Below are 27,976 nucleotides of genomic sequence, written 5' to 3'. Positions count from 1 at the left end.
AGACCTGCACCTTGTCATCCCAGTCATCTTTCCAATTCTGCTGCAAATGAACTGACTGAGCTGGGGAATAAATGATCTCTTCCATTGCTGAGCCCCTCCCAGCCCCACTCCATCCAGACCTGTGGGGGTACACTAACTTGAGTGGTTTTTAAGAAACAAAAGAACATAAACTAAAGCAAAAATTAACGCTACTTTTATATTCTGTGAGGAATAGCTGGGTTGGGCTTTATTGATTTTAGTGTGATCTTATTTCCCCACATCAGTTCATACACCTGACCTATCCCAGCCTCCCAGTCAAAACTGTTTGCCTTTGACAGCACCATTCTCTTCCTAACATTCCTCTTCTTTTTGATATCCTTTGTAAAACTGTCCAGTTTGAAGAAACTTCAGACAGTCAGAGGCCCTGAATTATTTCACCTCACTGTGTATTAGTGAACCTCTCCCTCTGAAAAGAAGTTACAGCTGCATGTAAGGAATTCTTTTAAAAAGACATTGTTAGAAGGAATTCAGGGAATATTTTATCCCAAGATTTCCTTTCTAAGCTAGTTTACAAGTTTCCAGTGCAGACTTGTTACAGGCATTAGCTTGCTGTTCAGTTTGTGTCAAAATTGACATCATGTTGGTTTAGTAGGATTTCAGGACTCTTCTCTAATTTTAAGAGCCTTAAAGACATAATTCTTCTGTTTCCCCAGTTCCTTGTATGTCTAGGAGTTTTGTCAGGACTGAGGAGCTGGTCAGAAGGAATGGGTAAATATTCACTGGCCTAAAAGTCAGTAAAGGCACCAAAGAGAAGGTAAGGTGAGTCAATCAGGTTAACAAACATGATCTTACCTTTCCAAACAAACTCCCTTCCTGTTTACATGGGGTATTTTTGCATTGTTCTCTCTTGAAACAGCCTAAGATGTTGAGAGATCTGGCTTCAAATCACAGACAGGTGAGGAAAACCAAGCCAAGTTACAATAAATGACAAATTCTAACATGTATGAAAACAACTCAGCAGGTGGAACAAGCACCACATAGGTGAGACTGCATCCCTTTGAATTCTAGAGAGCCCCTAGAGCACTGTGTGAACTTCTGCTCATAAAGACAATTATTTTTACACTTGAATCTAGAAAGGGATGCTACCTAGAATTTAGAATTACTGGCGAGACATTTTTATATCTTTACTCATGACACTGCTTTGTTGTAAGACCCTGGGAAAGCCCTAAGACATCAAAATTCAGCTTTTTGTAAAAGGCTTGATGCAGTCTTTGCTGTCAGGCTGGATGTTAACCAGAAACCCAGTTCCTTTGAGCTTAGTCCATGGCAGAACTTAGAAGGCAATAGTATCAGACTCTTAATAGCATATAGAAGGACAGTGTGAAATCACAGAACCACTGGGACACATTTCAAATGGAAAATGTGAGCACGAGGGAAGAATGAAATCAAGAAGCACAAAAATTTAGCTCTTGATTTATCCAAATCTGACAGCAGTACTTCCTCTAACAAAAACCAGATCAGCTTGGCAAAAGGTTTTCCTTTTTTAAGGGAGGTTTAGGTTTTATTCTGTGATCATGATAGATTGTCTATGATTAAAAATCCTGCACTGATGTAAAAAAAAATGGAATTACTTGACTCCTTAGTCACACAGCCTTTCTATTGTGGAACTGCTGCTCTGTGCTCCCCGGTTTGTACTGCATATATCTGAGTGGGGCTTTTGAAGTTGAAAACACAGAATTTTTACCCCATTTGGCTTTCACATGTGCCTCAAGCAGAGTTTTAATTTCCAGCTCATTTTCCTTTCTAAAGTTCCTGCCATTTAGCAGCCTCATTTGTACAAACAGCCCTGCAAGGCTGTAGAAACTTGGCTGCAAAGGCTCTATGAACACAGTTCTGCCCATAAATACAGGTGTAACATGAACTGTGACATTCAGACACTGCCTGAGCCTCTTCACAGATCCAGGTCACATCATTCTGCAAAAATGGAGCTTTGTCATGTAAGTGATGTGTGTAGAGACTGTATCAACTTGTTTTGGAGGTAAATGTGCTTTTCACTGCTGGTTTTTCCTTCAAGCCACCACAAGTCAGAAAAAATTGGTTTCTATGACTCTTATTGAGAACATGAGTAAATGTACACTAAGTACACTCCAAAAGCTACACAAGTACAAACCCAGAAATCTAAACCAACAAATGGAAGCCAAAACTGGCTTGAGTTTCCACTGAAATACGTTACAGAGAATCACAGAATATCCCAAGTTGGAACACATCCATAAGGATCATCAAAGTTCAACTCCTGGCCCTGCACAGGACCACCCAAAGAATCCCATTGTAAGCCTGACCACCTTCTTGCTCTCGTAAATTGGAATAAACATAGTAAAAGTGCCATGAAAAGGGCTTAAAAAAGTTGTTGTGTTGGTTGTTTGTTCAGTTTATACTTTGTTGTGAGTGTCTGTGTAGGAAACAACTGCTGAAAATGCAAAATTAATTCTGAAGATGATGCAGTTTCACAGAACTAACAGGCCTGCCTATGGAATGTTTCAGGGCACTGGTTTAGGACTTCTGAGTGGAAACATGGATGGGATTCACTTTGGAACAACTTAGGGCTGATAATTAAAGGGAAAGCTGTGATGGGACAGATCCTTGTTACCCTCACCAAGGTGTGTGCTGAGTGTCTGTTTGTACCAGCAGTACTGAAAACACCTTGGACAATCAGCCCCACATGGAAATGCACTTTAGGGAGTCTCACTAACAGAGATGGACTTAGTGAATAAAAGTTCATGTTGCTTTTGTAAAGGTGACAGTTTGGAAAAAGACCTCTTGCCAAGAAAGAGTGCAGTGGTTGCTGTACAAAAATCAGAGGAAATTCCAGAATATTCCTATTTTTTTCCTTGTCAGAGTAGAACTGCAATTAAAAGGGACAATACCTCTAAAGTTGTAATGCTCTCACGTATAGTATGTGTAGTATTTAAAGCTATTTGACTTTTTGGTTGAATTATGAGAATTTTAAAATAACTTGCACATAGTTTTTATTTCCTACATGCAAGATGCACTAACTTCAGTTTTACTATAAATCTGCTTTTGCTTCTTGTTTTTGTAGGTTTCTACAATGTAGCATCTACTAGTTTTCATTGCTTCAAGATAAAACTAAAGTAGTGAAGAAGGAAAATAGTTCATACTTCAATGACATTTGAAGCACAGGTCAGGAAAATGTTATATATCTAGAACCATTTTCTAACTCCCAAGCCATATTTGGTAGCAACTTTATACATAGGTCAAAATCATAATAAATAAAAAAAATCTCTTCAAACACATATTTAGGTTATTATTCAAGCTGGAAATAGACATAAAATAGACATGAAATAAACACAAGATTATTCCATTCCCTCTGGCTTTAAAGGACCTGCAAATGTTTTACATTAATAATTAATTTTCAATCTAAACAAGTTAACTCTGCAATATTGAGTTTTCTATTTTAAATGTGTCTGTGGTGCTTTAAGCACTAAGAGACTGAACTCAGGAATCAAAAAAACCAAATATACTTCGCTGCAGTTCATATCCTTTCATTTTCAACACTGCTCCTTATTTCCGGAGCAGAAAGTTGTTATATTTGTTCCCAGTCCAGACACTGAGTCATGCCTGTCTCAGCCACACACTGGCTTCTCTGGGTAATTTCTCTCTCCCCTCCAGAGCTGTTGGACTGAGAGGAAAATTGTAATGCCAGGTGCCTCCCCGAGCTGCATTTCTGGAGGTATTACTGTAAAAACACACCAAGGTGCTCAGTGCTGCCAACAGGCCATGGAAATTCTCTGGCTGTTTCAGATGCAGCTGAGTTAGGAACACTCACTGATTCTGACAGAATGTACAGACAGTTTCCAGTTGGGATGCTTCATCTTCTCCTCAAAACCCCCTCCTGACACTCTGATTATGCAGTGACAGTCATATGGCTTATTTCATATGAGGTAACCTGCCAGTTAAAGGTAAAAAATTGTGCAAGTTTCTCTTCTCAATTTTCTTTTTTTTTTTCCTTCCCTTAAAACTTTTGTGGAACTTTTAACAGAGCTGAAATTCAAGGATTTAGGTATTTTTCATATTTTTAATCAAAAAATCTATGTGTGATAGAGCTGTTGAATGTGGGGGGCACCAGAAACTTGGCTGCCCTTCTTTTTGCCAACAAAAAACCCCTGAAAACACTGTTCCCACATGGCCACTTTGATTGCCTGCTTTCAAAAATACCCGTTTGATTCCAAAGAAGAAAAGTGAGTTCATTTTTAAAGGGATTCTGCATCCAAACTCACCCCTCTCTCTCACAGATGCTTAGATTCAAATGCCCATTGAGGTGGTGTTTTAGGAACTAGAGAAGTGAAGAAGCTTGGGAATGTTTTGGAGTGGAGTTTTCCCTTAATTCCAGTGTTTACCTCTAGATGGCTTCCCAGGATAGTTCATCTGGCTCCAGACCCGAGTGAACTTGTGCACTGGACTCATTTTGATGAACCCTAGTGATACCTGCAGATTAAACCCCAAATTTCTTTCCAGCCCAGCTGTGAAGACAACACTGTGAGGTTTGATATCCTTGAGATCTTCTGATATCCTTAAAGCTTTGCATTTCAGGTTAATTCTGAAATGAATGTGCAGTTACAGCCTTCTCAGAAAAGCTTCATGTGTACAACCAAAATCATAATTTACCTGTCTAATGCTTGACAGTGCAAACAGCCAGGGACCTGGGGACCTGCTGTAATACACTCTGCCCTTTTCCCTCTATTCAGAATTTGAAGTGCTATGGAGACCTTCCAGGTATGCCCTTATCACCAGACAAAAAAGTCTTGGAAGAAACCACCCTTTTTTAAAGGGTGAGTCTCCCACTGTCATTCAGAGCCTGCCTTTGTCATTGCTGAATCTCCAGTTTTCAGCAGTGCAAACATCTTCCAGCATGGAAAATCCATGAGGCATCACATTATCCAGAAAAATACTGGTCAGTGGTACTAGATATTGGTGATTATCAGCTTAGGCTGGGTTCAGCTGGTAATCTAGGGCTGCAAGGAGCTTTGCCCTGCACACACCAGCAGATCTTGGGCAAGCAGCAATCCCAGAGATGGTTCCCTTGAACTCAGCCTTCCTGGACCTGCTTTTCCCTGGGCTCAGGTCAGACCTGGGCACCTTTGTGGTGCATGAAGGTGAGGGAGGAGGCAGGGGCTGCCTCACCTGGTGCAGAGCACTTTGGTTCCTGCACAGAGCCCAGCCTGGCATGCATGAGAGCCCAGGGCAACATGGAGCAAGCCCAGCATGGCATGGAGCAAGCCCAGCATGGCATGAGCCCAGCACACCCACAGCAAGCCCAGTGTGCCCTCAGTTTGCCCCCCATGCCCGCAGCTGGCCCAGGGTGTAGTATTTAAAGCTATTTGACTTTGGCACCTGCAGGATGCCCAGCGTGCCTGCAGCAAAGCCAGGGTGGTCACAGCATGCCCAGGGTCCACAGGTAACCCAGGGTGCCCACAGCTGGCCCCAGGGTGGCCGCAGCATGCCCAGGGTGCCCACAGGTAACCCAGGGTGCCCACAGCTGGCCCCAGGGTGGCCGCAGCATGCCCAGGGTGCCCACAGGCGGCCCAGGGTGCCTGTAGCAAGCTCAGGGTGGCTCCAGCTGGCCCAGGGTGCCCACAAGTGGCCCAGGGTGCCCGCAGCTGGCCCTGCTGGCTGCAGCAATCCCAGGGTGCATGCAGCAGACCCTGCTGGTCCTCAGCTGGCCCATGGTGCCTGCAGCAATGCCAAGGTGCCCGCAGCTGACCCTGCTGGTCCTCAGCTGGCCCATGGTGCCTGCAGCAATGCCAAGGTGCCGGCAGCTGGCCCTGCTGGCCCACAGATGGCCCAGGGTGGCTGCAGGTGGCCCAGGGTGACCATAGAAAGCTCCGGGTAGCTGCAGCAAGCCCAGAGTGCCCACAGCTGACCCTGCTGCCCCGCAGCTCGCCCAGGGTACCCACAGGTGGCCCTGGCAGCCCACAGAAAGCTTAGGATGCCCGCAGCTGGCCCATAGTGCCCACAGGTGGCCCTGGCAGCCCGCAGCTGGCCCTGCCAGGTCACAGATTGCCCACAGTGCCCGCAGGTGGCCCTGCCGGCTCGCAGATTGCTCACAGTGCCCGCAGGTGGCCCTGCCGGGTCACAGATGGCCCATAGTACCCGCAGGTGGCCCTGGCGGGTCGCAGATAGCCCACAGTGCCCGCAGGTGGCCCACAGTGCCCGCAGGTGGCCCTGGCGGCTCGCAGATAGCCCACAGTGCCCGCAGGTGGCCCTGCCGGGTCACAGATGGCCCATAGTACCCGCAGGTGGCCCTGGCGGCTCGCAGATAGCCCACAGTGCCCGCAGGTGGCCCATAGTGCCCGCAGGTGGCCCATAGTGCCCGCAGGTGGCCCTGCCGGCTCACAAACAGCCCACAGTGCCCGCAGGTGGCCCTGCCGGCTCAAACATAGCCCACAGTGCCCGCAGGTGGCCCTGCCGGCTCGCAGATTGCCCACAGTGCCCGCAGGTGGCCCATAGTGCCCGCAGGTGGCCCTGCCGGCTCGCAGATTGCCCACAGTGCCCGCAGGTGGCCCTGCCGGCTCACAAACAGCCCACAGTGCCCGCAGGTGGCCCTGGCGGCCGCGCTGGCAGCGCCGGCCCAGCCGCAGCGAGCCGGTGGCGCGGCGGCGGCCGGCGGGGGAGGGCAGAGCAGCAGCCACTCCCAGGAACAGTAGTGAAATCGGCCCGACACTTTAACTGTCAATCAGGATTAATGGGGTATAAAACCTCCCCAGCGCCGCGGCCCTGAGCGGCAGAGACGGCAATAGGCAGAAATGAGTAAGAGCCAGAGCTGAAGTAGTGCACGGCGTAATTCCTGCTCTGTGATCCACGCTCCAAGTGAAAAAACCGGGAGAGGGGGCAGAGAGAGGCAGTGACCGGCTCAGCCTTTGCAACCGGCTCAGGACAGAACGTCTATAGATATTTATAGATACTAAAACAAAAACAACAACCTCACCCTGAATTGAGGCTTTCTTAAAAAGAAGGTCCTGGCAATTCTATCTTATTTAAGCAATTTCCTGAGTCTAAGAATAGAAATGAGCTGCCTGGAAGGCACTGCAGGCTGAAATTTGGAGACATAGGCTGCTTTATTTTTCTAAATATAAAAACCTTTCCTTTGGATACTGGATTTTTATGTGGGTTTTTGCAGCGGAGGGATGTATGGTTACTTTTAATTCTACTTTTTTTTTTTTTTCCCTCTCTTTTAATTAAAAAAAAGAGCTTTCCAGTGAAAAAGCAAGGAAGCTGATTTACCTGCGTGTGACAATCCCAGAGGACACCGATCAAGAAACAGGGGAGTGACTTGGTCTTCTGCACTACTTTACTCCTACCCCCATCTTTTTTAGGGGGAGGGAAGGATTTTTCCAGTTCAAGAACCTCTTGCCCCCAAGTTTTGGAAGGGGGGTTGAAGAATTGTCACCCATCTGGGGGTGCATGAAGGCAATCGCTTTTTTTTCTCTGTCACCTTGGTTCTGTGGAGGTTTGGAAGAGAACTTTGCGTGGCAGAAGAGGATGATGTGGAAGTGGCTGGGCGCCCTGCTGCTGTTCCCGGTGCAGATGGTGTATCTGGTGGTGAAAGCCGCCGTGTGCCTGCTGCTGCCGCCCAAGCTGCGAGACCTGTCCCGGGAGAACGTGCTGGTCACCGGCGGGGGCCGCGGCATCGGCCGGCACCTGGCCCGGGAGTTCGCCCGGAGAGGAGCCAGGAAGGTGAGCGGGGAGGGGATGGGATGGGATGGGATGGGGAGCGCCCACCTGCTGCTCTGCCAGCGAGCCCTGCTGCCCCACCTCCGGGTGGGATCGCTGGGATCGCCCGGGAAAGGTGAGAGCAGCTCTGTGAGTTATTACATCGGTTTCATTTCAGAAGTTGCCCACTCCTCCTTCACCGCGTCCTGCCTTTCCCCATCCCATCCGTGAAAACGCGGTTCTGAGAAAATCCCCCTGTGCTGACAAAGGAGGGGGTTTTGCCTCAGCCCAGGTTTGCTGTGGCAGGGGAAGGGGAGCTGAGCAATTCCATGCATGGAGCCCGCGCTCACTTCCATTGCTGCTTCCTGGTACTGCTGGGCATGGGGATCATGCACAGTGAGCCCCCCTCTGTCAGGATCACATCACCCCAAAGGAGAGAGGCATGGGGATCATGCACAGTGAGCCCCCCTCTATCAGGATCATATCACCCCAAATGAGAGGGGCATGGGGATCATGTACAGTGAGCCCTCCTCTATCAGGATCATATCACCCCAAAGGAGAGGGGCATGGGGATCATGTACAGTGAGCCCTCCTCTATCAGGATCATATCACCCCAAAGGAGAGGGGCATGGGGATCATGTACAGTGAGCCCTCCTCTATCAGGATCATATCACCCCAAAGGAGAGGGGCATGGGGATCATGCACAGTGAGCCCCCCTCTATTAGGATCATATCACCCCATAGGAGAGGGGCAGGTGGCTCTGGGACACTGGGGAGAAGTGTTCCCTTTCACCCTGCTGGGTTTCCATTCGTGAAATTAATTCCTTGTGCTTCCTGAAGTCCCTTGTGTTTCATTTTTGGACAGTCCAGAGCTGTTCAGGGGGAAAATGAATGAGAAGCCAGCAAGAAGAGCAAAGCTTGAGTGGAAGCTGTGGGATTATTTCCTTTAGGAGAGAGGCTGAGAGTGGCTGGTCTGCACAGCAGCCCAGAAGTGCCAGTGTAGCTGGTGGGTCCATTCTCTTGCTCAGGAACTGGTGGTTTACCTTGAAATGTCGTGGTTTTGTAAATACAGGTATGTTCCTGTGTGTGAATCAGTCAGGGATATAGAAACACACATCCCTGAAATGAGTCTTAGGATGGAAAGTTTGATCTCCCCTTTTATTGGTAATTAAGGGGAGGACTGGTGAAATTAGACAGCTGCATAAATACTTCTCTGTGTGAGAGGATGAATGAGAATAAATAGAGAAGAAAGAAGAGGAAAAATACAGAATGAGAGGCTATTTAAAGAAAAACATTTGGATTTAGTTCAGGCTAGGGTTTTATCACTTCCTTACACATGCATTACAGTTTTCTCTGTGTGGTACAGAGCTATTCTGGCATGTAACTCTGAGGTGTAAAATATGTCAGCATTGAACTTTGATGTTTGTCTGTGTTTGTGTTTAAACATCATGTTGAGATTTACACATTCTGGGAGTCAGAGCAAACAAGTTGATTGACCTTTGGACCCAAGAAATTTGCTGAAGGTGTATTTATATTATCTGTTGGAATACCAGGCTTCATTATTTATTTATTTAGAGTGGCTGGTTGCTATGCTGAGCGCTGGCATTAAAATGCTACCATTTCTACAGCACATTTAAGAGCTGTTTTGCTGCAGTTGAGCTGGGAGCTGAACAATGGCCCTGAGGAGCCAGGGGACAGTGGCCAAAAGGAGCCAGGGCTGTTTGAGAGAGAGCTGAGGACAGAATTACTGTAAACAGACACAGGCTGTATTCTATCTGTATGTCCTGTCAGCAAGATCCCTACATATTGTACAAGGAAAGAATACAGAATACATGAGAATAATTATTGGGAACCTTTGTACTTGTCTTACATCATGTTCTAAAATGCTCTGTGTTGCTGATTATTGGTTAGAACTTTGGGGTGTTTTGCCTTTTGGGATGTTTCCATGTGCGTCATCAAGGTGTTTAAGTCTTTGCATTGATTCAATTTGAATTAGTTTTTCTCTTCAGTTGGATCATGGTGTGCAGTCAGTCATATATGGCCCTCAGCAAGTTCTGGTCCCCCTGGTAGTGGCACTGCCTGCCAGCCTGTGGTGACAACACCAAAGTTGGCTTCATCTCCTTAGTAGTTTTAATGCTAATTTTACCTACAAGTGGTACTTTCCATTCCCTTTGCTATGAGATTTCATTTCTTTCCTGCTTCTGTGCTCAACCCTAAATTTGTGGATTTTGTGCAGTCACCATGTACCATGCACAACCTTCTGCTTGGCACTCCTCTTCAATTTTACACTTTGCATTTGACAACGAAAAAGAAATGAAAAAGCCTTGGAGTGTCTAGCAAGTCATCTTTTGATAAGGCTTGTGAAAACTGACTGCTTCTCTCTTTTTACACTGTTAACTGCCTTACACTAATATGCAAAACTTGAATTATCGATCATAATTACTAACTTAGAACAGATTCTGATTATCAGCTGGCGTAGTCACCACATTCCAAGTTCAGAAAACGACTTCCAGCACGGGCATGGAGTTCTGGGGCCCAGCCCAGCGTGCCATGGAGGTGGCTGGCAGCAGTGCCAGGGCTCAGGTCCTGGTGGAGGGTGTGCAGTGTGTCCTGACCAAGCGCTCCCGGCGCCTGCGCACACAGACATAGTGGCGGGCTTTTGGAGGTAGGCGGCGATATATAACCATATTTTTGAGATTAGAATCTTCAGAAAGATAAGTTGGTTGGGACTGTGAGGCTATGAAACTTCCCTGGTAATTAGACTGGATGGGATTTCATCTTACACTCAGTTTCAGAGGCTCACAAGTGAGATGTATCAGAGCCGTTTTCGAGCAAGGTGGGAAATGTTGTGTTTCACAAGATTATGAATTGTCACATCTGCAACTCCTCTACTGTAAAATTTGGTCTTGCATTTAAAGCTGTGAAGAGGACAAGAAATAAATCCCAGAAGGGTTTATGCAAATGGAAATACAATGTCTTGATTGATGAGCATGGAGACTAAAATTCTCAATCTAATGGAATGGAAGTCTCTTGGGCATGATCTTGTAAATCCATCCTGATTCCCATTCTTTACCCCCATTGCTCTGCCATTGTGCCTCAAATGTGACTTTAGATGAATGTCTAGGAGACATTTCCTTCTCAATGATGTTTCTTTTCTCAAAGTTGTTCGTTGGCCTCTCCAAGAAATTGCCAATAAAGGCACAAAGCAGTGCCAGTTCTATTTGCAGTTTAAGAAGTGTATGTTCTGGTTTTTTTTTCAATTAAGCCTGCCAGCAATTTTTAGGCAATGGGAGACTTTAATCATCAGATAATTCCTGTTCAAGTGTATCCTGAGAGGTCAAAGGATCCATACTCCGTTTGTAATTTCAAGTAGTTGTCAAGAACTACTTGGTCCTGGGAGGCGCTGTGTATTGAAATGCTTCCTGGAGCACTTCTGGAAAAAGCCAAGAGCATGTAAATGAGCTGTGTGCAGGGATGAAGTGCTTACAGATGATCCAGGACATGTTAGTGTTATGATGAGGGATGAACAGCACTGACTTTTCTCCGGAAATGTTCAAGTGTTGTAATCCAACTTCCCAGAGATGTGTCCAGATTCGTAAGTGCTGCCTGAGAAGCTACTTTGCTGTGGCTGAATTACTGGAGAAATCAACTTTCTGCTTTCAGTCCCTTCTTGCCCGCTTGCAAAATTCAAAATCCTCACTGTTGTTTGCTTTAATTCTTGAGAATTTAACTGTACCTTAAAAGTGTTTGGTCAATGAAGTATCCACCTCTGCCTCAGTCTCACACACTGGTAGCTCTGTCAAGGCTCATAGCTGTTGATACTCTGGTGAGCCAAAATGGCAGAGAATGTCTGTGTTAATGAAATGGGAGAAGGAGAGACTTTTATGAGTTTATGATTTAATGCCTATGAAATAAAAATCCACTTCCAAAGCCTAATGGTGTTTTGCAAAGACTGTACTGTATAATCCAGTTAATATTGGAAAGACTGGCCCCTTTGAACAGTATTTCTTGTGTTGGAGAACAGCCCTCTGCAGATGTGAGCAGTCAGGGGGTGTAGGGGCTGAATGGGTTCATTCACTGCTCAGCAGAGTGGGAAACTGTGCCTGGTTTCCTCAAAGCCATTTGCTTTTCCTACAGAAGTTTCATTATAGTGCCTTGCCAGGAATTTGTCAGCCTTGGTTTTGATAGTCTCTAGTGAAGAAGTTTTGATTCCTATGTCTTTTGTACGTCTTGATCTTTGTTAGGTTTTCTTTTAGAAAACTTTGATCTCTAAAAATTTTCCTTGTCATTTTAATTTACTTTGTTCACAGATTATCTAATTTGAGATGTGATTGAATGGGAAAGGGATGCTCAGTTCTTAGGCATTCTGCATTTTTAAATGTCAACAAAACCTAATAAAAGTAACTGAAAAAGATGTTAATAATAGGACTGAAACAGATTCCCCAGCTTTAGTATGTAATTTAGTATTCTTGTTTATCTGACAGTGACTTTGGAAGAGTTTCTTGGGCCTTTCCAGAAACACCCAACAGCCCTGAAATCTCAACTGTTCTCTCCGTTGGTATTTTCACAGCATTTTTCAAAGTCAGACCTCAGTGTCTGCATTTTGGAAGATTTCTTGTTGGGTTGTGCTGTCCTCTTTCAGTTCAGTGTCAGTTGGGATGGGAAGAAGTTGAGGGAGGAAGCAGCACCAAGAAAAGGATGGATGGATGGATGGATGGATGGATGGATGGATGGATGAGAGCTGTGCAAACCCCTGCTGCTGCTGGAACCTAGAGTTTCCCTCAGTGTTTCACTTTCTCCAACAGAACTGAAAACCTCAGAGGAATTACAAGTGCTTGAAAGCCTTGCATAATTGGAGGGGTTTAGCTGAGTAAGGTTTGAAGCTCTTTTGTGTTTAGGCTGAGAGTATTGGTGAGAGGTTATGTAAAAAAAAATGTTATCAGGTCTCAGAATTTAGCCTTATATTCTCAGTAATGGAAAAATTGGCAAGTTTTGAGATGAGTTTATCAATGGCATGCTCCTCCCACACAAATTTCATCTGTAGCTCTATGAACATTTCACTTTGGTGTTTATGAATCACATTGACTTATTAGTTTACAGATTTCACAGAATACTCTGAGTTGGAAGAGACCCCACAAGGATTAAGAGTCCAACTCTTAAGTGAATGGCTCATATATTATTGTCCTGATTTGTATGAATTAGCATCTGCCTTCTAAAAGCTTCTTTATAACACATACCAATGCTGTGTGATCGAGAATTAACTGCACTGTGACTAGAGCTGGATATTAAATGAATGCCAATCTCCTGAAGTGAGGGCAAAAGCCACTGCTGCTGTTTCAGAGCTGTGACTTTTTTTGAGGTGCAGGACAAAAAATATGAGTGTCTCCCATGGATTCAGTAAGAGTTCTGGTTCCAAAATGTCTTAAAAGATCACTCTCAAACATTGATCTCTGGTTGCACTTTCAGAGCCTGTAGAAGAGTCTTGCTAAACTGCATGGGAGAGTATCCCTTGCCTAGCATCAAATGCCTGGTGCACTGGAATGGGAATGTGCCCCAGACTTCATCCAAACCTGGAACCCTTCCTTTTGTCATGTCCAAAGGTTTATAATTCCTGACCACGTGCTGGGGGAGTGGGGAGGGCATGAGAACCCTGCAGGAACCCTGTTCCAAGCCTGGAGCCCTTCCTTTTGTCATGTCCAAAGGTTTATAATTCCTGACTGTGTGCTGGGGGAGTGGGGAGGGCATGAGAACCCTGCAGGAACCCTGTTCCAAGCCTGGAGCCCTTCCTTTTGTCATGTCCAAAGGTTTATAATTCCTGACCACGTGCTGGGGGAGTGGGGAGGGCATGAGAACCCTGCAGGAACCCTGTTCCAAGCCTGGAACCCTTTCTTTTGTCATGTCCAAAGGTTTATAATTCCTGTGTTGGGGAGTGGAGAAGGGATGAGATCTCTGCAGGAACCCTGTTCCAAGCCTGGAACCCTTTATTTTGTCATGTCCAAAGGTTTATAATTCCTGACTGTGTGCTGGGGGAGTGGGGAGGGCATGAGAACCCTGCAGGAACCCTTTTCCAAGCCTGGAACCCTTTATTTTGTCATGTCCAAAGGTTTATAATTCCTGACTGTGTGCTGGGGGAGTGGGGAAGGGGTGGGAAGGCATGGGAGATCCCTGCAGGAACTCTGTACATTACAAAAGAAAGGGTTCCAGGTTTGGAACAAAGGAGATCCCTGCAGGAGCCCTAGGAAGCCCTTCTGCTTCTGTCAGCTTTAAAATCCCATGTGCTGGGCCAGTTGTCAAGGAGACACTTTTGTTCTGCAAGTAATAACTGATTTCTGACACATTCATTCCTTCTCAGCTCAGAACATGACTAGACCTGATCTGGCCACCCCAGAGAATATTAGTCCTGATAGAAGGAAAAGAGCTGGTTTAAAATGACACACTTTCAGAGCTGAGAGGACCTGATTTTCCTCAGACACTGATTAATCACAGGTACTTGTTTTTAACAGGCATCATGACTTAACATGATGAAATTAGAAAGCCTTTAAAATTAGGTTTATAAAAGAAATGGACACAGTTCTGATGTACATTACCCAGTGCAATATGCCAGTGTGGTGCACTACATTTAAGGTGGCCTGGTTTTAAAAGACTCAGTGTAAAATTTATATAAATATATTTAGATTTCAGTGCTAAGAAACTGTTGCCAGGTGAGCATCTGTCCCCATTGTGAATGCTTTTCCTGCCCTGTGGTGGTACCACAGTGAGATACAGCCCATGTGCCTAATGGATTTCTGTGCAGTCGTTTCAAAAATGCAAAAAAGGAAGTGACCATTTGGAAAAGGCAATCTGACATTGTATGAAAAGGATAATGGAACCTAAAAGGAAGATGCACTAATGTAATCTAAAAGGAAATTTTCTATGCTGTAGATATTTTAGTGTAATGAGAATATTTACCTGTAGTGCAAATATGAGGTTGTAAGTGATTAATCTCTCCTGTTGTGTGTGTGGTTGGAAAGAAACCACCATAGGAATGCAGCAGCTTCAGGGATATGTTAAATGATGGTTACTTTAATCCTCCTTAAATTTAAGCACTTAATCTTACAGTGAGCTAGGAGAGCATGTCACAACTTATCAGCAACCAGAAGTACATGAGAAGAGCTGGGGAGTGAATGTTTTTCCATGCCATGTGAAATAATACATTAATTTGAAACTTTTGGTAAAGCATGACAGCATAGATCTGATTGGGTGGCTTTATGGGCTCCAGAAAGGCTTTATTTCTCCAAAGATTACATCCTGATGGCAGCTTTATTTAATGGCTTCCTGTTGGCAGCTGCCTACTTTGTTGATTGGATTTGAGGATGGGCAGAAGAGCCCTTGTTTGGAGTGCCAGGCTGCCATGGCATGGAGCCTGTGCTGGGGGCTGCTGCCAAGGCCAGCACTTGGAATAACATGCTGAATAAGTGTCTCTGCCTGGCAGGCACCACCAGAATTTATCAGCTCTCAGATCTTTGGTGTCTGTGAAGCAGCTTGGGCTGGAGCTGTTTTAAGTTATAATTTGGAACATACCTGTCTTTTGTTGCTGGGTGTGTTGTAAGGAGAATAAATAATGTTAGCAAGAAGTGGTACTTGCAGAGTTGCAGTCTTGTCATCTCTCATCAAGATGCAGTGATGTAATGAGAAAACACTGTCCCAATTGAGACCATGCTGAGTTGGCACACCAAGATCCAGCACTTTTTAACATGCTGAAGGTCTGGCACCAAGGCAGTTAAATGAGGCTTCCCACTAAATACAAGGACTGTGCCAATGCTGTAAAAAAAAACTTAAAGTTTTAAAGATGAGGTTTTATATTAATGTCATTGCAGTGCCTCAAAAACTGACTTCACACCAAAGACTGTTCAGCATAAAGATGCTAAATGTGCTCTGTAAGAACAACAGCAAAAGATGATGCTGACCTCAGGGTTGGCGGGGATAAAATAAATAAATGTGACAGTGGAGATAAAAACCAAAAGGTGACAATGAGTACCAACACAGAACTCTGTGCTGATGAAAGCCAGAGACTGCAGCACCACTTGTTGAGCCAGTTTAAAGTTTTGGAAGAGGCATCACAGCAATGGAAGTTTTAAGGTGGGGTTTGAAAAGTAACAGTAAAGAGTTCTGAAGAATTTTTCGAGTGGTGCAGGAAGTGTGGTAGAAACCAGATTGTTTTAAAAATTAATGCTGGGAGGTAAAGGCTACAGTAGACCTAATGCTAACCAAGGTGAAGGGAATATGGGTAAAGTGAATACCTGGAAAGTGAAAACAGAGGCTCAGCTGGAGGAGGAGGCAGTGAAATTCAAAGTGAACTGACCTGGTCAGAGCAGTAGATGAGGTTGATCTTGAGCAGGGCGTTGGACAGAGGACATGCAGAGCCTCAGCCATGGTCTGATTCCATCATTCCCAGTCTCATTTGTACCACAGGAAGGAAAAAGGCAGATTTTCTGAACTTCAGGGCTGACAGCAAGGTTTTGGGCCATGATGTTTCAGACCACTTACCTGAAGTGATTCATCCCTATTTTATTTGTGTCTTTCATCACCTACAGTGACCTGTAAAAGTGTTGCTGAGTATTCATGTTGCATTTATGTCATGGCTCTGGCACAGGCTAGAAAAAGTCTCAGACTTGTAGAACTGTTTCCATCTGAAGCACTGTAGGTAGTTTTTACTGCATTATAAAAGAATCAAACATGCTGTTGAGCTAATGTCTGATTTAATTAGCCAGGCACAGCAATTTGCTTTAAGAGTGACCATAATCCATGTATACAGTCCTAAACATTTGACCAAAACATTTTAAAGGAATCAAAGATTTTATTATTCTTAAGGCTGCTGTGGCAACCTGCTTTATTAGAGTGATACTATGCAGTGCATAGTAAAATTACAAAGGAGGAAGTCAGAAAACTCTAAATACACTCTGAATTCCATTTCTTAAAGAGATCAGCAACATTCAAAGTTGGCACATCAAGAACTATTTGGTTTTACATCAAACTGCCAGAGCAAGGCAGGAACTTGGCCTGACAGTAACCTGAGAGGAACCAAAGTATAAAGGCAAAAAAAAAAAAAAAAAAAAAAAAAAATCTGATGAATTAGGACAAATAGATGATAATGATGAAGTTCACAGAAGAAGCCACTTAATTCATTCTGCAAGAGTGATGGGGAGAAGAAAAAAAGCAACAGTTCTCTTGATTGCCTGCCCATAAAATTGGACAAGGGTCTAGAAATTTGGTATCTTTCCCTCTGAGCAGTTTGAAAATGTCAGCTAATGATTATTGAGTATTTAAGTATTGAGTATGAGGATTTGTTTTAAAATCCTATAACAAATAAGTGTTCACTTTCACTTTGATTCCTGTCCCAAAGTGAAGACACAAATCTAACAATTCAAGGTTTTCTGCAGGAAAGGGAGACTGAAAAGAAAAACTCCTCAAGACAGAGAACAACAGCCTCAGAGCCGAGAATAAGCCCTGGCCTTTTTAAAGCCATGCTTATCAGGAATATAAAGCAGGAATTATTAAAGATTCTTTTAGCTGGGCCCAGACTCTGTTCTTCAAAGCATCCTGTCAACATCCTGAAGAGCTGAACAAGTCAGGCCCAGGCACTGCCAGATCCATGGGCTGATAACGCTGACGCCAGGAGAAAAGGGTCAAATACATGTTGTTTGACCTTTATCCCAGTGGGGAGTCAATTGATTCTAATTAATAGACTTGGGAATAGATGGCTACCTTGGCAGAGTTTGTAATTAATTTAAATTGTTCATCCCATTAGTTTAGCCATAAACTATGCATAATTACAATGGGATTTTGTGGACAGCTGCCCTTATGTTGCCACCTTCTTAATTACAATTTACTGACTGCAGTGCTGCAGAGCTTATTTGTTTTGGTTAACATAGGGATTTCTGTTGTCTTACACTGCCTGAGCAAATGTGTCACTGCTCCATTGATGGCAATAAAATCATGTTTGAAAGCACAAATGCAGCTCTGCTGAATCAGTTGTGCTTTAGGTGTGTGCCTGTGAGGTAAACCTGGCTCTCAGTGTGTAACCAGGGACAGACAGTTGTACCTCTGAGTACACTTAACCAACATAAAATTATACATATTTTGAGGTTATATATATAATTTTTATATATATATACTTATATAAATGATGCCTGGAAAGACTATGGCTGTGTTTATTCTGTAGTATGCCACAGTTTTAGCTACAGATTAGAAAGAGTCTGTATAAAGGTGGGGGAGCAGTTGGTGTGACTTGGCTAATAATATATTTCTTCCCTTATGTCAGTGAAAGAGCCATTTAAAATAGGTAAAAATTGAGTTTTCACCCAGTCATCTTCCCTTCTCTTGAGCAGTACAGATGTATCCATGGGTACTCTGTCATTTTTCTCAGTGAAAGAGCCAATTAAAATCAGTGCAGATGGAGTTTTCACTCAGTCATCTTCCCCTCTCTTGAGCAGTACAGTTGTACCCATGAGTATTTTTTGTTATTTTGGTAGATCCTCTCTCCCAGTAAGTCCTGGACTAGAAGCCTGCTGTCTGAACTCCTGTGAGTAGCAGAAAGTAATTTTTCAGGCACTGAAGATCTTACTTCAGTGTTTCTTAGAATCTTCACTGAGGAGCAAATGTCTCCTTTATGGCCAGGCCTACATTTAGAAGACAGAAGTCACCACTTAAAAAAACATGATCTTTTATGTGCTTATAATTGGGGTTTGTTTTATTTGCCCTTTGAATCACCAGGTACACCCTGGTGTAAAAAAAAGATTTTTCTTTGTGTCTGAAGAGCTGACAAACTTGCACCATTTTACCTGAAAGCAGAAATTCTTAGGTAATCTTTTTACTGGACCTCAAGAAAAATCTCAAATATACCAAACCTAAATTGTGGGGAGACAAGCACTGAGCAGTTTGTCTTTCCACGCTCTTCAACAGAACAGATCAGCAGGAACAGTGGGCAGTCAGATATTTTCTGCACGAACATTAAATTAGTGTTTGTCTTCGATCTGTCACTTCAGTCTCCTTGCTGGCAGTAAACACAGACAGCTTGTCTCTGATCAGCACTTCCCTGGGCAGAGCTTGCAGGAGAGGCAATGGAAAATCCTGACATCCCCTTTCAGCAGCTTGGCTTGATGTTGACTACAACCTCAAATCCCCTGTACCCAACTCCTAAAAAAACCTTCCCAGTGAGGACAAAGCCTTAAGGAGACGAGGTCATGCTCCAAGTGGGATATTAAAGGCACCCAGCTGGTGCAAGTGCTTCTTTCCCAAATGCTAACAGTTCAGGGCTGGCTCTGGCCACAGGGAGCTGTCAGGAATTATGTCAGAATATTTGCAAGGCCCCTGGGAAATGCAGGAGTCCTGCCTGGCTGAACTGAGCCGTTTGATTTTGGGTTTGGGATGTGCTGGTTGTGCAATGCTGTGGCTTTCTGCTGCTTGGATTGGAACCCAGGCCCCTCAGAGACCACTGTGTTTATGTTTGATGTGCTTGTGGAAGTAGGTTTGTCTCTTCAAAAGCAAAGTCTCAGCCATCAAAAGGGGTCCCAGGGTTTATTTCCCTGGATGATGATGATGTGCAACTGTGGCAGATTGTTCTGTGACACCTTTTCTGATGGAAGGGGAGGGGAGTGTGTGTGTGCACATGTGTGGGAAAGGGATCTGGCACTTTGTGTGTCCTTCAGAGCCAGAGTTCAGCACTGGGTCAGCCAGCTCCTCCTGACATCACTGCACTTGTTTACAGCTCTCACTGAGCTCTCCTGATGCCTTTGACCGCTGACACTGCCCCATCTCAGCCCAGCATTTGTGCAAAACCAGACATTCACAAGAGCATCTTGCATTTATAAAGGGATTTCAGTTTCTCTTCCTCACTGACTTGAAAGGGACAATAAGAGATAGAAAATTCTTAACCACTGAAAGTAAATTATGTTTATAAAATAAATGATGTAAAATGATATATATTATATATGTAATTCTATATATATTATATAAAATTATAAACGACACATTTTCAGGTTATTGTTGAAATTGTAAATGCACTAAATAATCAGAATGCTGGTTATAGACTGAAAAAAGATCCATCTCAGAGGGAGTTGATATATTTGATATATTTGGGATGAAGTTAGAATGGTTTCTTTAGCCACTGGAATCAGTAAAAACAGTTAAAACACTTTTGGTTTGCATTTAAGTCCCAGATTTAGGCCAAGTAGTGTTATTTGTTTCAGATTTCCAGGTTTCTAAGTGCAGTTCCAGCACTGACAATCCATCACTGCTGCACCTGGGGATTGCTGTCCTTCAGGCCATTACTTTGGTTGGGTTTGTCACTTATATCTCAGTGGAAGCAAAAAGTGAATGTGAGTCAACCAAAAATAGGCCTGTGTTTTTTAGGGCTAAATTTCACACACTTTCTTGGAGCAGTTTCCAGATCCCCAATGCTCTCAAGCTGCTGGCAGGGAGGGAACCCTTCAGGCAAAGAGCTGGGCTTGTGACTGCCTTTGAACACACTGAGAATTATTGTGCCTCAATATTCTATTTCTGCCCCTCCGTTAAATCTCAGTTGCTGCCCAGGTTACTTTATACAGTTTATTTTATTGGAAAGTCAGGTTTGTCTCGTTCTGTGATAACTTCATTGATTTTTATATTCACATTGAAGTGAATTAACTTCATTTTGCATTGCAGTGGCCTGAGAAGCATGCAGTCACATCCAAAAGATGGGAACTTCCAGGCAGCTCTAAGTTAGGAATATGCTAAAGCTGGACTTGTGACTGCCTGACCAGCACCTCTTGTTTAAATAACATTTGGCAAATTGGTTATTTAAATAACCATTGTGGCAGAATCTGAATTTGAATTGCTTTGATCATTTCTAGCTAAAAGTAATGAACATGCATATAACTTTTGTTTTTACATTCAGATATCATTTTATTTAACAGAGCTGTGCTGTTTTTCACATTTTTTGAAGGCAAGGTAGCTGCTATATCTTAACAGTGTATTGAAAAAAATTGCATAATCAGTGAAAGATCCTTTTTAAGCCAGAGCTGTACCCCTGGGTGGGGGTTGTGCTCTGGGAGCTTCCAGTCCTCTGATTCCCATCCTCCTTCTTTAACTTAATAGACTGAGAGAGTTAAATATGTCCTGAAAACTGCCATTTGTACAACTCATGAATAGATTTTAGAGATTCTGCTCTGTTGCATAGCAACAGCCACCATTAAAAAATAACATTTTGAAAAGCACATGAAAAGATAGGCAACCAGTTAAGCATTTCAATATTGAAGCTTTCTTCTAAGCAGTGTCCTTTATTTCTTCAACTAAAATTCTTGTAAGAAAGGCACCTTTTGACAGCTTTTATGTGGTTTGAAAATGGTAGCAGTTCTCTTTTTCTAGAGGCAGAGAAAGGCTTGTAGGGGAGCCTGTCTGGAGCAGTTGCTGGTGTTTATACACAAATTTAAGGCAGGCTATTTTAACTCCAATACTTCTCCAGTAACCTCACGGGAGAAGTTATTTTTTCAGTGAAGAGCTGCATCCTATTATGCACATGGATGATCTGGAGCATATTTGAGCCCTTTCTGGAGGGCAGTTTATAATGACAGCATTGGGAACATTATTCACCCTTAGGTTTCTTATGGCTATTTTTGTTGCAAACCTTTTCCCAGCTTAACAAATTTAAACCCTTGCCTAGTTTTTCTTTTCAGTGATGTTTTGAGTATAGCATCAAATTGATAAATCTATATTTTTTTAGTTTTATAGAGCTTGTAGAGAATTTTTTTTTATGTTCCCCAAAATAAGTGAAGTGCTGGTGAATTGCTCATCATGATTTAGCTTGGAGCAAAACTGAAGGTGTTCTGAATTAAAGCTGACAATCCTTTAAACTGGTAATGCAGCATAACTAATGCTTTTATAAGCCATGCAGGGTCTAGCCTAGGAGTCAGTGCTGTCCCTGGGGACTGGAAGTTAAAACCACTCAGCATTTCAAGGTTAGGCTGCTCTGCTCCAGAATCCACCTCAGAAATAGAAAGGCAAACTCTACAAAAGAATCCACTTTGACTGGCACCCAGTTTGGTCTCTTTAATTCTTCTTTTACATACATTTATATTGTCAGGTTTTTCCATTTTGATAGTTAAGAAACAGCAGAATTTTCAGTTAATTGTTGGATGAAGAGGCAATTTCTGGGCAATTTTGCCCAGTCAAGTGAAATAACACTGTATTGGAGTCACTTTTTAATTCCACATGTCCTTTTCTCCTAACATTACCTTGTAATCTAACTTTTGGATTTTTTTTAGCTTTCCAAGAACAGTTACTGTTCAGTGTAGACATAGCTTTGCATTGTAGTAAATGTCTAACATGAATATTTAACCTGCCACAGGTTCTTTACCCAGATAGTTATATGCAGTAAGTAAAAATAATAATGCAGCATTTTGGAAGAAAAATGAGCACACAGCTAAACTTCAGTGATGCTGAAATATCCTGTCAGACCATCGTAGTAATTTCTTTTCCCCCTTTGAAATGTTATTTACTGACTTTCTATCCCTTCATCTTGTCTGCTGTGCTTGCAGGACAAAAGGCCTTTCTGCACCTGCATATTTCCCCTCCCCACAATTTCCTGACATTTTTATAGGAATCTGGATTACAGGGATGCCATGCCAAGCAGACGGAGGCGGCAGCAGCACACTGGTTATTTTTGCAGGGTGGAGCATTATATTTCTATTGGTGGGTGTCTCCAGAGCCTTACCTCAAACACAGAACTTTCCTAACCCCTCTCCCCACCCCCAGATCCTCCACTTCTTCCTGCTCTGCAGCCAGAGAATCTTCTGCAGGATATTTCTTTGTGATTTGTCTGTGATATTTCTTTGTGATAAAAACAGGAGCGGGCTCCGGGTACTGAAGCAATTTCAGCATTTATTATAATAAAAAGAAAGGCCTCAAGCAAGGGGTACTGAAGTGATTTCAGGATTTATTATAATAAAAAGAAAGGCCTAAAGCAAGGGGTACTGAAGTGATTTGAGGATTTATTCTAATAAAAGAAAGGCCTAAAGCAAGGGGGCCCGGGCCGGGCAGGAGCGGGCCTGGGGCTCCTTCAGCAGCGATGGCCCCGATGTCCCAGGGGAACGGCTCAGCTTCCCTGGGTCAGGAGCCCCTTTTTATCCTGGTTTTTGTCCCTTGGATTGGTTTCTGTTTGGATCCTTCATTTGCATGAAGGTTTTAGGCCTTGTTTGGCCATTGCAGTTCTCTCCAGGCTGGCTCATGGTGCACTTTGCTGAGGTGTGTTATCACAGAATCACAGAATGGTGGGGTTGGAAGAGACCTCTAAAATCATCGAGCCCAACCTATGCCCTAACACCTCAACCAGGCTATAGCACCAAGTGCCATGTCCAGTCTTTTTTTAAACACATCCAGAGATGTGATTCTGCCACCTCCCTGGGAAGGATGGCGCTGCTTTGCCATCTTTTGCAACAGAGGGCAAAGCAGTGAGGATGGCCCTGGGAAGAGCATTCTAGTACTTTATTATTGTTTCAGTGAAAAATTTCTTCCTAATATCCAACCTATCCCTTCCCTGAGATAGCTTGAGTCTGTGTGCTCTATGCTATGCTGAGTACAGTATTTCTTATAGCTACCCTTTTAACCCCTTTTTACAATATAACAACCAAACTAACAGTACATGCTTAACGATCTATCAACTATTTTACAACAGTTTCTAACCTATTTTTAACACTTGTGTGCTTTGGATCCCTGCAGCAGCAGCCTGTTCTCACACGTGGGGTGGCAAACCACTCACCATTACAAGTCTGTCCTTTCTTTACCCCACAGATGCTTGCAGGGACCTTCCAGGGTGACAGCTTGTGGCCACTTGGTGCATTTTGTTGGAGCGTTGCACTCGGTTTGACCCTGTCCCAGCGTTAATGGAATTGTAAAGGCTGACTCCTGCCTGACCTCTCCTTGCAAACAACCCTCACCCTTGCCCTTCCTCCTCTGCTCCGAGCAGAGCTGCGAAGAGCTGCTCCCAAGGCAGTCTGGAGCGCTGCAGACTAAAGCAATTGGGGGGAAAAAAAACCCTGGAAAAAAAGAAAAAAAAAAATCAGCATGGGGCCACCTGTCCTTACATAGTCCTGACTGTGAGAACAGTGGGCATTTGTTCCCTTCTTCACAGGGAGCTGCTCTTAAATGCCTGTGTGCACACAGAAAATCACACATTTTCTTTCCAAGGAAGGCCCCTGTTGAACAGCAGGCAGGTGTTGACATACTCCTCTGTGATTTTTTTTTTTTTTAGGTGCTGTTTGGTTTCTTTAAGAGGGAAAAAGGGGTACATCTGGAATTGACTGTTGTTTAGGTGAATAATGTTAATCCCATTGAGTGCTAAGTCAACATATAAACTAATAAAAGTTCTGACTCCAGACTAAAATGATTGGAATTCACTCCTTTAGTCGCCTTCTGAAGTCTCTTTAGCCCTAACTGTTAATCTCATTACTATATGTTACTCCTGGACTTAAACCAGTTTATTATAAAGTCTGTGGTTTGTGTTTACCAGGGTGGCAGAATTAAATTTAAATTCAATTCTTAGAGGCTTTACAACTGCTAAATAGTAATCTTGAAAAGCTTGCATGTAAAATAGATACAGAGGCTTACTCTCTCGATTCTCCACGTTAACATGCAACTTTTCTCATACCTGTCCTTTGCAGCTTTGATATTCACTGTGGGAACCGAGAGAAATTCTCCACTGGCCTGTTTTGTTTGCTTACCTTTACAGAAGTGTCACTTAGGGGCTGGGTTAAGTATTTTGACCTACTTCAGGCATCACAAGGTTCTTTTTTTTTTTTTTTTCCTTTCTAAAGCAAAGATTGGCTTTTCACACTGCAGAGCCACACCTTTCCCTCTTCCAGTAAATAATCAGCCTTCAGCTGCCTCTCCCATGGAGAACTCCTGAAAGAACTTGTCTGCCTTTGCCTGGGGCCAGGAGAGGGGAAGGGGTGGAGGAGAAAACTCTTCTGCCATTGACAGGCAAAAGACCTGGAGCTTTTGAGGCTGTGGGATTTAGCTTCCCTTTCTCACGATATGCAAAACTCTGCCAGGATTATGGGACACACTGGAATGCATTTTTTTTTCCGAAGACAGACTGTGAGTTAGTAGTACCAGGCAGTTGTGAATATAGGGGGATAAGGCTGGCATACTTCAGTGGATTATCTACACTTTGTACTTCCTAAAAGTATGCAGGAACTCTTGAGTGTTGGGCGCAGAAAGGCTTTCTGTGTTTGAACAAAGGTCTGTGCAATTACAGATACCAGCTCACACAGAGCAACTTTTGTTCCCCTGCACTGGGAAGGAGGTTGAAAGGGGGAATGAAATGTGTTGACCTATCAACTACTTCCTATCTCTGCTGATCTGGGGCTGGGAGTTGTGGTTGATTTGTGGAGGCAGCAATAACGAGATCAGGCAGGAAGGGCATTTGTGTCTCTCTGCAACACTTTAATCTTTCAGTGTCTTCTGATTGTATCAGAGAATTGCTTCATGAATCGTAAAATGGAGAAACTTTGAGAATGGAAGTTATATCTGCTAATCACAGCCCACCTTGTGCTGTAATAGACCAGGAGTGAAGAGTTCTTTCCTCAAATACAACCCAACAGTGGCAGTTGTGGTAGGACACCTTTCCAGTGCTGCTCCAGCTCACTGGAGGCAGAAATACTAGCACAGCGGGTTTGCTGAAGATACAGTGCCAAAATAATTGATGATGTAAAAGGGCAGCATTCCTTTGCTGCCGTTCTTGAATTGTGCTAGCAGTAAAATCAGACTGAACAACTCAACTAGCCTTGTGAATGATGTAAAGTTAGCTCTGACCTCGTGTCCTGCACTAGTAATATCCTTCAGTCTCTGGAGGCATTGATCACATGTTTATGTTGTGGTTGATAGCAGCTTCAGTCTAGACCAGTTTATATAAATTAGTGGCTTTATCTGATTTTGTGGTGGTCAGAAGCATAACTCTTCTTGTGCTATGGTGAAAGTCAGGCTTTGGACTGGGGCTTTTGGCACAGAGCCAGTGCCGGTCTCTGTTAGACAGCCTTGCTTAGTCCAACAGCAGCAAAACCCTTCCCTCTGACTCCCCTCTGACCTCAGGACAGGCCTCATTAGCAGATTAAATCCAGAGTTAAAGGATCCAGAGTTAATCCTCTGGGAGCAGAGGATGCAGTGCCTGCCCCTCCCGCTGAAAGGATTTTCCTAAGGTCAGATAAGGAGTTCTGTGACTCTAGATCGACAGATAAGGTTTGTTTTGCAAAAACCCATCAATAAATCCTGGGAAAATCTTCACCAAGTGTGATGTCACAGCCCTTGCCTACTTTGAAGTTCATCAAGGGGAGGAGAGCACGTGGAGTTCCTCCATCATCATAAATCTCTTCTTCCCTGTGTCCAGTGGTGGGATCCCGCCTGCAGTGCCAGGGATGGCTTTCCCATCCCGCCTGGAGTGCCAGGGATGGCTTTCCCATCCCACCTGCAGTGCCAGGGATGGCTTTCCCCTCCCACCTGGAGTCTCAGGGATGGCTTTCCCATCCCACCTGGACTGTCAGGGATGGCTTTCCCATCCCACCTGCAGTGCCAGGGATGGCTTTCCCATCCCGCCTGGAGTCTCAGGGATGGCTTTCCCATCCCACCTGCAGTGCCAGGGATGGCTTTCTCATCCCACCTGGTGTCTCAGGGATGGCTTTCCCATCGCACCTGGAGTGTCAGGGATGGCTTTCCCATCCCACCTGGAGTGCCAGGGATGGCTTTCCCATCCCACCTGCAGTGCCAGGGATGGCTTTCCCATCCCGCCTGGAGTGCCAGGGATGGCTTTCCCATCCCACCTGCAGTGCCAGGGATGGCTTTCCCCTCCCACCTGGTGTCTCAGGGATGGCTTTCCCATCCCACCTGGACTGTCAGGGATGGCTTTCCCATCCCGCCTGGAGTCTCAGGGATGGCTTTCCCATCCCACCTGGAGTGCCAGGGATGGCTTTCCCATCCCACCTGCCTCCCTGGCTGCTGCCAGCCTGGGGTCACACCGAGGTAAGCACAGGCAGGAAGCCTTGGAGCTGGATTTTATCCACCTCCCTGGGCACCTGTCCTCACCAATTTTCTGGTCAGTAACTCTGTGAGAGGAGAGTGTGTCTGGTGCCACAGGAACAGGCAGGCAGGGGAGGATGGTGAGAGATGGAGAGGGGAAAGAAATAAGGGCTGGATTCTTTCCAGGATGGAAAACTGTCTGTCCAAGAATTTGTCCAAAATGCAAATTAAATATTCCTCTGTCCACCACTAAGTTCTGGTGAATGGGTGGCTGTGCAGCATCCTGACAGGCTGGAAAATCATGAACCTTATTCCTCTCCTTATTCCTTCTCATTTTCCTCTGTCCAGACAGGAACTTCTGTGTCTGTTGGAGTCATTCTCAGCTTCCATTTGGGACACACTTATTGCCAATTTAGACTTGCACTTAGAAAGAAAAGAGGAGACAGACCAGACTCTGAGCCCCATGTCTACATTTGAAAAATTGTGCTTCCTAATAAAATGGACCATTTCTGAAACCACAGCTCTGGGCTCCTCACGAGTGCAGAGCCCTGGAATCCCAGCTGGGGCAGGGTGAAATGAAGTGGTGCCTTTCTTGATGTTCACTGATGTTTACTCTCTTGATGTTTACTGAAAAATATTCCTTATCCCAAGGGTTGCATCCCAAGGGAAGTGAAGAGCCAGTGTTTGGGTAACTGGAGCTCGTGGGGAGCAGCAAACAGCCCCAGGCCCACAGTGGCTCAGCAGGGAGCAGAAGGGTTTGTTCAGGAGCATTGGATGATCATTGCTAATGGCACATTTTGTAGAAGAGGGTGAATGCAGGAGCACAGAGAACTGATGAGTTTGTAGCAAATCTCAGGAGGCAGTAGGGAGAGTAAGGACCCAGAAAACATCAGAAACATCAGAAAACTGCTGTATTGCCTGTGCAGAAAGACTACAAACCAAGCCCTTCCTGAAGATGTTCAGCAGCAACAGAAGCCTCAACTGTGAGACAAATGCAGCAACTCCAGACTTGTCTCGCTGTAAGATCTGATGTCCTGGGAGGCTGGGGGGAAGCCTGTGCCAATTCAGTCTGGCCAGATGTAAGAGAGAAATTTAAAGTCTCATATGATCTCATAGGAGCAGTCAAGCTTGAATTTGGACCAAAAGCACATTGTATTGAGTTCTGAGCTTTATCCATCTGTAAAAAGTAGCAGAAATGACGGCAGGAGCCCTCACTTCCCACTGGGTCATCAGGGACCTCTCACAAA

General features: G+C 44.4%; 1 protein-coding gene across 1 annotated transcript in view; it reads left to right on the top strand.

Annotated features, from left to right (window-relative positions):
• Positions 1–6,729: 6,729 nt before the first annotated feature.
• Positions 6,730–27,976, top strand: part of DHRS3 (dehydrogenase/reductase 3) — a 30,853-nt gene continuing 9,606 nt past the window's right edge. Inside the window, exon 1 of the mRNA XM_071448824.1 lies at positions 6,730–7,731. Coding sequence (XP_071304925.1) covers positions 7,459–7,731 — 273 coding nt within the window. The 5' untranslated portion in view covers positions 6,730–7,458. The remainder of the gene's footprint in view (positions 7,732–27,976) is intronic.

The sequence above is a fragment of the Agelaius tricolor genome, unplaced genomic scaffold (genome assembly GCF_023055355.1).
Source record: "Agelaius tricolor isolate 1412-34295 unplaced genomic scaffold, bAgeTri1.0.p SCAF_28, whole genome shotgun sequence".
Taxonomy (NCBI): domain Eukaryota; kingdom Metazoa; phylum Chordata; class Aves; order Passeriformes; family Icteridae; genus Agelaius; species Agelaius tricolor.
Note: the sequence above shows the minus strand (reverse complement) of the source record. Positions and strands in the feature narration are given on the sequence as shown.